This window comes from Capricornis sumatraensis, chromosome 2, assembly GCF_032405125.1.
Source record: "Capricornis sumatraensis isolate serow.1 chromosome 2, serow.2, whole genome shotgun sequence".
In the NCBI taxonomy this organism is placed as follows: Eukaryota; Metazoa; Chordata; class Mammalia; order Artiodactyla; family Bovidae; genus Capricornis; species Capricornis sumatraensis.
This window is the reverse complement of record NC_091070.1, coordinates 29,733,873-29,746,777: the sequence shown is the minus strand read 5'-3', so window position 1 is coordinate 29,746,777 and position 12,905 is coordinate 29,733,873. Positions and strand designations below refer to the sequence as shown.

Genomic DNA, 12,905 nt, shown 5'->3' with positions numbered 1-12,905 from the left:
ACTGTCACTGGGACTTGATAGGGATTGCATTGACTATAGATAGCTTTGGATAGTTTAGACATTTTAACAATATTGACTATTTTGATCCATGAACACAGACGGGATATCTTTCTAGTTGTTTGTGTCTTCAATTTCTTTCATTTAAGTTTGACTGTCTTTCACTTCCTTGGTTGAATATTTATAAGTATTTTACTGCTTTTATGCTATTGTGAGTGGGATACAGACCAGGAGCTGACTGTGGCTCAGATCATGAACTCCTTATTGCAAAATTCAGACTGAAATTAAAGAAAATAGGGAAAACCACTAGACGATTCAGGTATGACCTAAATCAAATCCCTTATGATTATACAGTGGAAGTGATAGAGTGTCTGAAGAACTATGGATGGAGCTTTGTGATTGTACAGGAGGCAGTGATCAAGACCATCCCCAAAAAAAGAAATGCAAAAAAGTAAAATAGCTGTCTGAAGAGGCCTTACAAATAGCTGAGGAAAGAAGAGAAGCTAAAGGCAAAGGAAAAAAAGGGAAGATATACCCATTTGAATGCAGAGTTCCAAAGAATAGCAAGGAGAGATTAAAAAAGCCTTCCTCAGTGATCAATGCAAAGTTAGAGGAAAATAATAGAATGGGAAAGACCAGAGATCTCTTCAAGAAAATTAGACATACCAAGGGAACTTTTCATGCAAAGATGGGCATAATAAAAGGACAGAAATGGTATGCACCTAACAGAAGCAGAAGATATTAAGAAGAGGTGGCAAGAATACACAGAAGAACTGTACAAAAAAGATCTTCATGACTCGAATAATCACGATGGTGTGATCACTAATCTAGAGCCAGACATCCTGGAATGTGAAGTCAAGTGGGCCTTAGAAAGCATCACTACGAACAAAGCTAGTGGCAGTGATGGAATTCCAGTGGAGCTATTTCAAATCCTGAAAGATGATGCTGTGAAAATGCTGCACTCACTATGCCAGCAAATTGGAAAACTCGACATGACTGAACTGATTGTTTTATTTCTTTTTCAGATACTTGTTAGTTTATAAAAATACAACTGATTTCTGTGTGTTGTTTATGTATCATTCAGCTTTATAATATTTTTTGATTAGCTCTATCAGTTTTTTTGGTTGAAGTCTTTAGAATTTCCTATATATTAGATCATATCTGCAAATAATGACAGATTTACTTCTTATTCAATTTGGATGCCATTTATTTCTTTATCTTGCCTGATTGTTTCAGCTAGGACTTCCAGTACTATGTTGAATAAGAGTGGTGAGGGTAGGCATCCTGGTCTCATTCCTGACCTTAGAGTAAAAACATTAAGCTTTTCACTGTTGAGTATGATATTAGCTATGAGCTTGTTATACATGGCCCTTATGTTGAGGTTTCCTCCCTCTGTACTAAATTTGTTGAAGTTTTTTTTTAAATCATAAATGAATATTGTGTTTTGTCACATGCTTTTTTGGCATCTGTTTTTTAAATCATATGTTTTTAACATTTTTTTAAAACATATTTTTTAGCATTTTAATTATATGTTTTAACGTATTTGACCATGTGTTTTTTGTCTTACGTTCTGTTAATGTGCTATATCATGTTGACTGATTTTCATATGTTGATCCATCCTTGCATCCTATGGATAAGTCCCACTTGATCATAATATATGATGCTTTTAATGTGCTGTTGGATTTGGTTTACTAATATTTTGTTGAGAATTTTTATAATATATTCACCAGGGATATTGATCTGTAAGTTTTGTTTTTTGTAATGTTCTTATGTGGCTTTGATAGTAGGGCATGCTCACCTTAGAAAATGAGTTTGGAACTGTTCTCTCCTGTCCAATTTTTGGGAAGAGTTTGAGGAGCACTGGCATTAGTTTTTCTTTAAATGTTTGGTGGGACTCACCAGCGAAACCGTCTGGTCCTGGGCCTTTCTTTGTTGGTAGGTTTTTTATTACTGGTGCAGTGACCTTACTCATTATTGGTCTGTTTATATTTTTTAGTTCTTCATGATTCAGTCTTGGTACACTGTATGTTTCTAGGAATTTGTCCATTTTCTTAATTTAACATGGCAGTGGGAGACTTTGGCTATCTGATAGTGAAAGGATACATTATAGTCAACTGGAAATTCAGAGAACATCTAACAAATGACTTGAAAGAGTAATACCTGTTATCTTTGATGCTCCCAGCTCTCATATTAGCATGAATTTTACTTTGTTACCATTTTGATGTGCACATGCATATATTTCAGAGTAAAAATGATAGCCACTTTACAGAAAATTTAGAAGACAAAGCAAATAAAATTTATACATAATACTGTCTCTTACCTAATCCCTGCTATCATTTTATTTCCTTTGAATTTTTCCCCCTAAACATTTTTAAAACATAGTTAATAATCATTATTTTATATTTTTATCATTAATATTTTCTGTTTTTAGTAAACTGTCTTTTTTTAAAAAAATAAAAGCTGTTTAACATTCCATTGAGTATGCTGTTTTTGACAAATATTTTCTATTGTTGGTTATATAAGATTTTCCTCAACTTTTTAATATTATGATAATGTTATACTCACAGCTTCATGCACATAAAATTCTTTATATCTTAGATTATTCTCTCAGAGTAGATTACCACACATTATCAGTATTTTTCCAGAAGATAGTGCTAATTGACAAGATCACTAATGTGTGAAGGACCAATTATTCACATCCTTGAATATTATTTTTTAAATATTTTTACTCAGTCTCAATAGCCTTATTAGTTATTTCTTTAATTAACACCAGAGATTGGCTTTTTCTTCATGTGTATTTACTAGTTGCACTTCTTTTATGAATTGCTTAATTATTATATACCAAAGAGAAGTCTTTACCGTTAAAGTCTTAGAGAATTAAGTCTGATTTTTAAAAACTTCAACACATGTATTTTTATATTGAAACTTTAAAACCTTGTATACGCCACCAGTACACAAAATAAAGATTTCTCAGTGCTGCTACATAGAAATATCTGCTTTTGGTATTTTAAGTATATCTTTCTGACTTTTTTAAAACTGTGCATCCATTTTTTAAAAAATAATCAAATACTCCATCACACATTTACCTGCCTTTTCTCATTCAGTATTCTATTACCTTTATATGAAATGTGTAATATGTTTTCTCCTAGTAATTCATGCACCTTCCTGAAAAATTTAAAAATATGTAAAACCACTGTATAAGAAGAAAAATTATCCATCATTCTACCATGCAGGTATAATGGCTATAAATATAGTTCCTTTCCATTTCTAATGAATCTTTATATTCTCTCAAACTTGTTATCATATTAAATATATTTATGATGTATTCAATATATTATTTTATTATAAAATATGTCAAGGTGGTTTTAGTTGCTCTGTACCTAAAGTAGAACTTTTTCCCCTAATAGGTCTTGGTATCTTGATGGAGACACACTACTAATAATCATTTGTGTTGGCATTGTGTTCCCTCTTGCACTTCTTCCTAAAATAGGTAAGTCTTTAGAGAAGAGGATGTTATTTGTTTATAAGAAAAGAGAAACAAGAAATAATGTTAAGGGGCTTTTAAATTTCACAGTTCCACAGTTTTATCAGAAGGTGATTGTGAATAATTTTGAACTTGGATTTATTTTAGGTTGTTCAGCCTTCAGCCCTGCCTAGTTAACCTATTACTTGGTTTGCAGTAGTATTTTGTCTGCCCCACTAAAATAAAATCTTTACAGCGGAACATTAAAGAGCAGCCTTTTCTTACAGTGTGCCATTAGTGGTAAGCCAGTTCCAATTCTGCTGTACAGAACTACATAAATGATCTGTGACAGATAGTTGGAATGTTGTTATTCTCAGCCCTAAGCCCCAGATACCAAGCACTGTAATAAAAAACATGCCCAAGATGTATAGCTGTAGCTGTATGTTAGGATCACTTTCCTTATAAATTGCTTTTTATTTCACTGTTATTTTACAGGCTTTCTTGGCTACACAAGTAGTTTATCATTTTTCTTTATGGTGTTCTTTGCTCTTGTGGTAAGTTTAAAATATACTATATTACTTATCTGCTCACTAAAATGGAAATCATTGTGCTAATGTCCTTTTTTCCTCTTTACACTGTTTTTTATTGAAAAGGTATCCCACTTTATTTCAATGTGTTGTTAAAAGCACTTTTATTCTGTAAAACTGTTTCCTTCATAGTATCTGTATTGAAGAAGCTTAGCAAGAATAGCATTCCAGGTTCAGCTTCTCTTGTGGTTAACTAGAGAGAAGAGCACACCAGTTCTGTTAAAACCTTGGAATATAATTCTTTGAGTAAGTCTAAGTATTCATTTATTTCTGTACAAGATTGTGTATGTATGTTAATGTTTTAGAGGTTCTCAAGCATAAGAATCAGGCTGGTTCTAAGCTGTAAAATCAATTTGAATCCTAATCATCTTAATTTTAAAACTTAGTTCCATTAATGAAACCAGAGCTTCAGGGGTTTACCCACTGAAGCGATCTAGTAAGAATTGGAGTGCCTGAATTCTGTCCCATCTGATTTATTAAGCATTGGTTAAGCTCTCATGAAGCTGACTGCACAGAAATACTGTTTTTCACATGTGGAATATTTTTTTAAATTAGCTCATTTTAATTATAGGAAAAATCTCTCTCAGATGGTAAACTTATTTATAAAATAATTTCATATGAAGATAAAAGAGAATTTAAATTTCTGATTTCCTTTTAATTCTTCTAAAACAGATTTCAATATTCCAAAGACAGTATCTTTGTGTGAATCTCTGGGGGGAAAGATCCTTTTTCTTTTTGCTTAACAGCTTATTCCACAGTCAGTATCTGTCCAACCTTAAGTAGGATTAAACATTTTAAACTTTCCAAAATACATGCCTAAATGGCTTGATTAAACTCTTAAAATCATAAGCTTATTTAAACTCTCCTGTGTTATTGAGAAATGAATGAAAGAAACATGCCATCCAAAAGAGCAAGACAACACATCATTAGTTAAACCATATGATAGAAACAGATTTCCAAGCTGTCAAAACAATCTAGGATGCATATAACTTAGGCTAAACTATCTTCTGGGATACAAGGATAAAATAACTTTAGATTATTTAAATGAAGTGAAAGTGACCCTGGTTTCAGTGTACAGGAATATTTATTTAATGAGTGCTCTTAAAACTAAAAATACTTGACAGTGTTTCCGTTTAACCATTTGTTGAACTTACCAACATTAGAATCATTGCCCTCCCTCCACAAATTGTCTGACTTGTATCTTGTAAGTGAATTGAACATACACTTATTTAAAAGATCTTTTTCTTTCTGTCTTATTGAGATATAATTGACATACAGTGCTGTGTAAGTTTAAGGTGTGCAGCACGATGACTTAACTTACATATATTGTGAAATGATTACTGCAGTGTTTACTTAACATCCATAAGCACACTTCTTAGGTATCTCATAAAGAGGGGAGCAAAGGCTATTTCCATCATAATTTGATTGTTGAAAAGCATCTACGTGGTTAAGAGTGGCCTGTATTTGCAAATGAACATACAGATATTAAAGAGAATCAGTATACATAACATTGAGTATTTTCTTCACAGATAATTGACCACACAAGTGTTGCATAGGTAGGAATAATTTGGTTTTTATAGCCAACAGTTTGAAGCAGGTAAAAGATATTGATACAACACATCTATTGTAGTTTTCACAGTATTCATTTCTGTCATGGCAGATACTCTTTAATTCATTGCACGTTTCTCCTGTAGCTGTCATATGGAAATAATACCCTTATTCTGTATTTATTATCCTACTTTACAAACCATCTGCTCAGATTTTTACCTTTTAGCACAATTTAAATTTGGTCTGTTATGAGGCAGTGAAGACACGCTATATCCTTCTTTCTTAATTCTCTTTTAATTGGCATGTAGGCATACCTCAGAGATATTGTAGGTTCAGTTCTGGACCATTGCAATAAACCGAGTCACATACATCTTTTCCGAGTATGTACAGAAGTTATGTTTACACTGTACTGTAGTCTATTAAATGTACAGCAGTTCTTGCCTGGAGAATCCCAGGGACGGGGGAGCCTGGTGGCTTGTCATCTCTGGGGTCACACAGTTGGACACGACTGAAGTGACTTAGCAGCAGCAGCAGCATTATGTCTAAGAAAACAATGTACATATATTAATTTTAAAATACTTTATTGCTTACTCAGCTGTAGTCAGTGACTTAAGTCTCTCACTTGTGTCTGACTCTTTGCGACCCCATGGACTGCAGCATGTCAGGCTTCCCTGTCCCTCACCAACTCCTGGAGTTTACTCAAACTCATGTCCACTGAGTCAGTGATGCCATCCAGCCATCTCATCTTCTGTTGTCCCCTTCTCTTCCTGCCTTCAATCTTTCCCAGCATCAGGGTCTTTTCCAATGAGTCCATTCTTTGCATCAGGGGACCAAAGTATTGGAGTTTCAGCTTCAGCATCAGTCCTTCCAATGAACATGTAGGGCTGATTTCCTTTAGGATGGACTGGTTGGATCTCCTTGCATTCCAAGGGACTCTCAAGAGTTTTCTCCAACACCACAGTTTAAAAGCATTAATTCTTCAGCACTCAGCTTTCTTTTATATTCCAACTCTCACATCCATACGTGACTACTGGGAAAACCATAGCTTTGACTCGATGGACTTTTGTAAGCAAAGTAATGTCTCTGCTTTTTAATATGCTGTCTAGGTTAGTCATAGCTTTTCTTCCAAGGAGCAAGCGGCTTTTAATTTCATGGCTGCAGTCACCATCTGCAGTGATTTTGGAGCCCAAGAAAATAAAGTCTGTCTCTGTTTCCATTGTTTCCCCATCTATTTGCCATGAAGTGATGGGACCAGATGCCATAATCTTAGTTTTCTGAATGTTGAGCTTTAAGCCAACTTTTTCACTCTCCTCTTTCACTTTCATCAAGAGGCTCTTTAGTTCCTCTTCACTTTCTGCCATAAGGGTGGTGTCATCTGCTTATCTGAGGTTATTGATATTTCTCCTGGCAATCTTGATTCCAGCTTGTGCTTCATCCAGCCTGGTGTTTCTCATGTTATACTCTGCATAAAAGTTAAATAAGCAGGGTGACAATTGACAGCCTTGATGTACTCCTTTCCCAATCTGGAACCAATCTGTTGTTCCATGTCCAGTTGTAACTGTTGCTTTTTGGCCTGCATACAGATTTCTCAGGAGGCAGGTACAGTGGTCTGCTATCTCTTTCAGACTTTTCCACATTTTGTTGTGATCCACACAGTCAAAGACTTTGGTATAGTCAATAAAGCAGAAGTATATGTTTTAAGTACTCAGCCTTAAAAAGGAATGAAATAATGCCATTTGCCCCAACATGGATGAATCTAGAGATTATTAAATGAAGTAAGTCAGAAAGAAAAAGACAAAGATCGTATGCTATCACTTACATGTGAAATCTTAAAAAATGATACACAGGAACTTATTTACAAAACAGAAACAGACTCACAGATACAGAAAGCAAATTTAGGATTACCAAAAGGGAGAGAAGGTGGGGATAAATTATGAGTTTGGGATTAGCATATACACACTACTATATATAAAATGGATAAATGACGAGGCCTACTGTATAACACAGGGAACTATATTCAATATCTTGTAATAACCTAATGGAAAAGAAAAAAAATATTACTAAAAAACGCTATCACCTGAGTCTTCAGCAAGTTGTAATCTGTTTTAGCTAGTGAAAAGTCTTCCCTTGATTAGGGTGGTGGTTGCTGAAGTTTGGAGTGGCTGTGGCAATTACTTAAGATAACAATGAAGTTTGGTGCATACATTGACTCTTGTTTTCATAAATGATTTCTCTGTAGCATGCGATGATTTTTCTGTTTGATAGCATTTTACCTGCAGTAGAACTTCTTTCAAAGTTGTAGTCAGTCCTTTCAAATTCTGCCATAGCTTTATCAATTAAGTTTATATAATATTCTAAATCCTTTTATTCATTTCAGCAATCTTCATAGCATCTTCACCAGGAGTAGATTCCATCTCAAGAAACCACTTTCTTTTCTCATCCATAAAAAGCACTCTGAATCCATTCAGTTGTGTTGTGAGACTGCAGCTATTCAGTCACTTCTTCAGGCTCCACTTCTAATTCTAGTTCTTTTGCTCCTTCCACCATGTCTGTAATGACTTCCTCTGCTGAAATCAGAGTCATCCATGAAGGCTGGAATCAGCTTCTTCCAAACTTCTGTTAATGTTGATATTTTGACCTCTTCCTGTGAATCACAGATATTTTGATTTCATCTAGAATGGTGAATCCTTTCCAGAAAATTTTCAATTTACTTTGCTCAGATACATCAGAGGAATCACATCTCTGGCACCTACAGCCTCATAAAATTGTTTCTTAAATAATGAGACTTGTAAGTCAATATTACTCCTGAAGTCATGGACTGCAAAATGGATGTTATGTTAGCTGACATGAAAACAACAAGAATCTTGTTGCACATCTCCATCAGAGCCCTTGGGTGACCAGGTGCATTATCAATGAGCAGCAGTATTTTGAAAGGGGTCTTTTTTTTTGAGCAGTAGGTCTCAACAATGGGCTTAAAATAATAAACAGATGTATTGTCATCCAAGCTTTGTTGTTCCATCTATAGAGCACAGGCAGAATATAGATTTAGCATAATTCTTAAGGGCCCTAGGTTTTGTAAACTGGTAAAATAGCATTGTGCTATTCAACTTAAGATCACCAGCTACATTAACCCCTAACAAGAGAGTCAGCCTGTCCTTTGAAGCTTTGAAACCAATCATTTACTTCTCTCCAACTATGAAAGTGCTTGATCGCATCTTCTTCCAATAGAAGGCTCTTTGGTCTACACTGAAGATCTGTTGTTTAGTAATCACCTTCATTAATGATCTTAGCTAGAACTTCTGGATAAATTGCTGCAGCTTCTACATCAGCACTTGTTGCTTCACTTTGCACTTCTATGTCATGGAGATGGCTTTTTTCCTTAAACTTCACAAACCAGCCTCTACTGGCTTCAGACTTTTCTTCTTCAGCTTCCTCACTTCTCTCCCTTCGTAGAATTGAAGAGAGTTGGGGCCCTTGCTCTGGATTTGACTTTGACTTAAGGAAATGTTGTGGCCGTTTTGATCTCTATCCAGATCATTAAAACTTTCTCCATATCAGCAATAAGACTGTTTCACTTTTTTTTTTTTTTTTTAAATAATTCATGTAGTCACTGGAGTAACACTTTTCATTTCCTTCGGAAACTTTTTCTTTGCATCCACCACTTGGCTAACAGTTTGGTACAAGAGTGCTTTCGGCCTATCTCAGTTTTGCACATGCCTTCCTCACTGCACGTAATCATTTCTAGCTTTTGATTTAAAGTGAGGGATGTGCAACCCTTCCTTTCGCTTAAACAGAGGCCATTGTAGGCTTATAAATTGGCCTAATTTCAATATTTTTGTGTCTCAAAGAATAGAGAGACCCAAGGAGAGGGAGAGAGATGGGAACTGCCAGTCAATGAAGCAGTCAGAACATACACAACATTTATGGATTGTTTGCCATCTTTCATGGGCATACTTCATGGAACCCCAAAACAGTTACAATAGTTACATCAAAGATCACTGAGCACAGATCATTGATCACTATCACAAATATGATTGTAATGAAAAAGTCTGAAATATTGTGAGAATTACCAAAATGTGACACAGAGACATGATGTGAGCAAATGCTCTTGGAAAAATGGTGTCAATAGCCTTGTTTGACACAGGGTTGCCATGAACCTTCAATCCATAAAGAAACACAGTATCTGTGAAGTTCAGTAAACTAAAACCAATCAAATGACTTATGCTTGAATTTATTATAGACTCTTTTAAGTGTTAGTTTTAGAAAGGAAACATGTATATTATAACCCCAATTTAACTCTCACATCCATACATGACTACTGGGAAAACCATACCTTTGACTATATCGACCTTTGTCAGTAATGTCTCTGCTTTTCAATATGTTGCCTAGGTTCATCATAGCTTTTCTTCCAAGAAGCAAGCATCTTTTAATTTCATGGCTGCAGTCACCATCTGCAGTGATTTTGGAGCCCAAGAAAGTATCAATATGTGTTTGTAAATCTGTGTAGCATTTATTATTAAAATTTTAAAAATTGGCCCATAAAACTATTATTTGCTTAAATTATGCTCTCCAACAATGCAGATCAAAACCTACACTCTCATCTATTGTCCCACATCCTTGAAAAAAAAAGTGAAAGCTTTAGTCACTCAGGGGTGTCCAACTCTTTACTACCCTGCGGACTATAGCCCTCCAGACTCCTGTCCATGAAATTCTGCAGGCAAGAATACTGGAATGAGTAGCCATTCATCTTCCCAACCCAAGGATCAAACCCAGGTTTCCTGCATTGCAGGCAAATTCTTTACTGTCTGAGCCACCAGGGAAGCCCAGATATTTATTTTGCTTAAAATTTTTTGACATAAATTTTTGCTCCAGCTGAAATATCTAAAAATTTAAAAATAAAGTTTGTTGTAACAGTGGCTCAGCATGATGGTATCTTTTTTGCTTCATTTTTTAACACAAATTTACATTGTTTCTAAAAGTGCTATCTTAAGACAGAATAATAACAGATTAGTATTCTAATACTAATATTAGAACTAACATTTTAATAAATCAATAATGAAAATAGCCATCTGAATGGATTTTGGTTAGATTTGGCTTTTCTTCTTCCGTGCAGTATATTAGTCATCAGAATTGTGGTAGTTTAACTAGGATACTACTCGTAAGGATCTGTCCATCGAGTTGGGAAAATCAGGTAAATTTATTAGAGAAAAATAGAGAATAACATAGTTAATACATAGTTAAATGTTGATATATCTTCTTCAGAATAGGAATTAGAAGAGAGAATGATCACCAACAGCTAGAGTAAAGAAGGATGTGGAGGGAAATAAAATTTGAGCTGAGCCTTGAAAGATGGGAAGGTCTTGGAGCAGAGAGAAGGAAAGGCCTTCTGTGCAAGTGAGCAAGTGTTTCTGATGCTTAACCTTTTTTCTCTTTGTCTTTCTGTCTAACCCCTGGGTGGATCTTCTTACTGTGCTCTGCCTTCAGCCTGAGCAAGGACCTCCTGTTACCCTTTGTTATGGGGTATCTGCCATGCCTGTCCTGTACTTCTGCTTTCTAGGACATCACTTCTGTCTCCTCCCAGGCTTGGGCTTGAGGTGGGTCTCTGCAGAGAAATAAGCTCTAGTAACTGAACTGTATGTTAATATAAATTCAGGCTGCTAATGATATTTTCTACACTTGATCTTAGCCAGAAGGCTGAGAAGCGGTATTTTCTTATTAACAAAAAATAATAATTATATTGCATTTTGGAGCATTGTTTTGATGTATTTGGATTTGCGAGTCTGGTGACAACAGCTGATAAAATAAAGTGGCTTACATACCGACCTTTATCAGTGTATCTGGTACCTGATCAGTAAATGGTTGTTGCTATGCCTCCACTAGTAGTGAGGAGGAAATGTGAGATGCTGGGTTTGGAGCAGGGCTGAAGAGAGAGACCAGCAACAACCTTTTACCCTACTCCATCCTCACCCGTTTTGGGGAAACATATCAGAAAAACACGGTGAAATTATTGCTTTTAATTTTTTTCCTCCAAATAAATTGTCTATTTAGTTTTATGTCATATTAAAAACTTACCTAGAAATGTCAAAGCAACTTGCTCAATTATCATTGTAGTTCTTTTTTCCCCCACCTTGGTGAGTTTTAAATAAGAGTAACTTTTCAGTTCACTCATTAACTTAATCCTGAAAGTATATTTTTTTCAGTTTATCACTATATAAAAATTTGATTGAATTAGTTAAAATCCAAAACTAGATAGATAGCAAATATGAGTAGTGTTTACTTACTTGTCTGCTACAAAGGACAGATGCTTCCTTTATTCCCCCTTGCTCTTTTGTTTGCTGGGTTCAGCCCAGAGCAAGAATTTACAGAATAATGATGTGCTCTGAAACAACCACAGCAATGATGATGCTGGCACAACTCAACTGTAGGTCTAGGAACAGGATGCCCACAGTTAAGAGTAAAATCCTAACCATTTTCACTGATTGTTTCTCGGAAGTAGCATTCTCCTGGATTTCTTTCAATTTTTTAAAAAATTCACTTTATCATCTCTAGTTCCTTAGCTTTGTGCTCTTATTCTTTGCCAGATTCATCCCCATGCAACAAAAAATAATATAAGTCTGATAACAATGAGGAAAAACAGTGCTCATGCATCAGCCATCCCTCCCCCTTTGCATCTGCCTGTGGTCATTTCTAAAACTGCTATTAATATTTCTCTATCTGCTACTGATGCCAGGTCCACAAATAGCCGTATAGGGGAACATCATGTTCCCATTCTGAGTTGCATTTTCTTTTAATGCCTTGATACTATTGTAGTTTGGAAAGTTGACATGAGAGTATTCTCAATGTTCAGTGGGGGTGATCTCCACTAAATAGATACACAGCACCCTCCCCCTCCCCCACTATAGGGCACATGTCAAATGATGACCCCATTCTAACCAGGGAAAATCCCATAAATAACATATCTTCTGTTTGCATATTATTTGTTATAGTATTAAGATTAATTTTAAAAAATGCTGACCTATTTGAAATCAATTTCTTGTCATGAGATTTGTAAGAAATAATCTGATTCTACTTATTTTTACAGGTAATAATTAAAAAATGGTCCATCCCTTGTCCTCTGACATTAAATTATGTAGAACAGTATTTCCAGGTAATAGTTTGTTTCTTGCTTTTTGTTTTATTTTAAGCTAAAATTTTTTGACTAATAATGGTTTTTTCCAAGTTAATTTAAAAAGTATGGTTATATTGCATTTTGGAACTTTGTTTTGAAATATTTTTATTTGAAAGCCCAATAATAATAAATTCATCTCTCT

General features: G+C 35.0%; 1 protein-coding gene across 1 annotated transcript in view; it reads left to right on the top strand.

The window, feature by feature from the left end:
- The window catches only part of SLC38A6 (solute carrier family 38 member 6), a 66,961-nt gene that overhangs the window by 42,808 nt on the left and 11,248 nt on the right, over positions 1-12,905 (top strand). Inside the window, exons 7-9 of the mRNA XM_068965318.1 lie at positions 3,405-3,487; positions 3,956-4,014; positions 12,677-12,742. Coding sequence (XP_068821419.1) covers positions 3,405-3,487; positions 3,956-4,014; positions 12,677-12,742 — 208 coding nt within the window. The remainder of the gene's footprint in view (positions 1-3,404; positions 3,488-3,955; positions 4,015-12,676; positions 12,743-12,905) is intronic.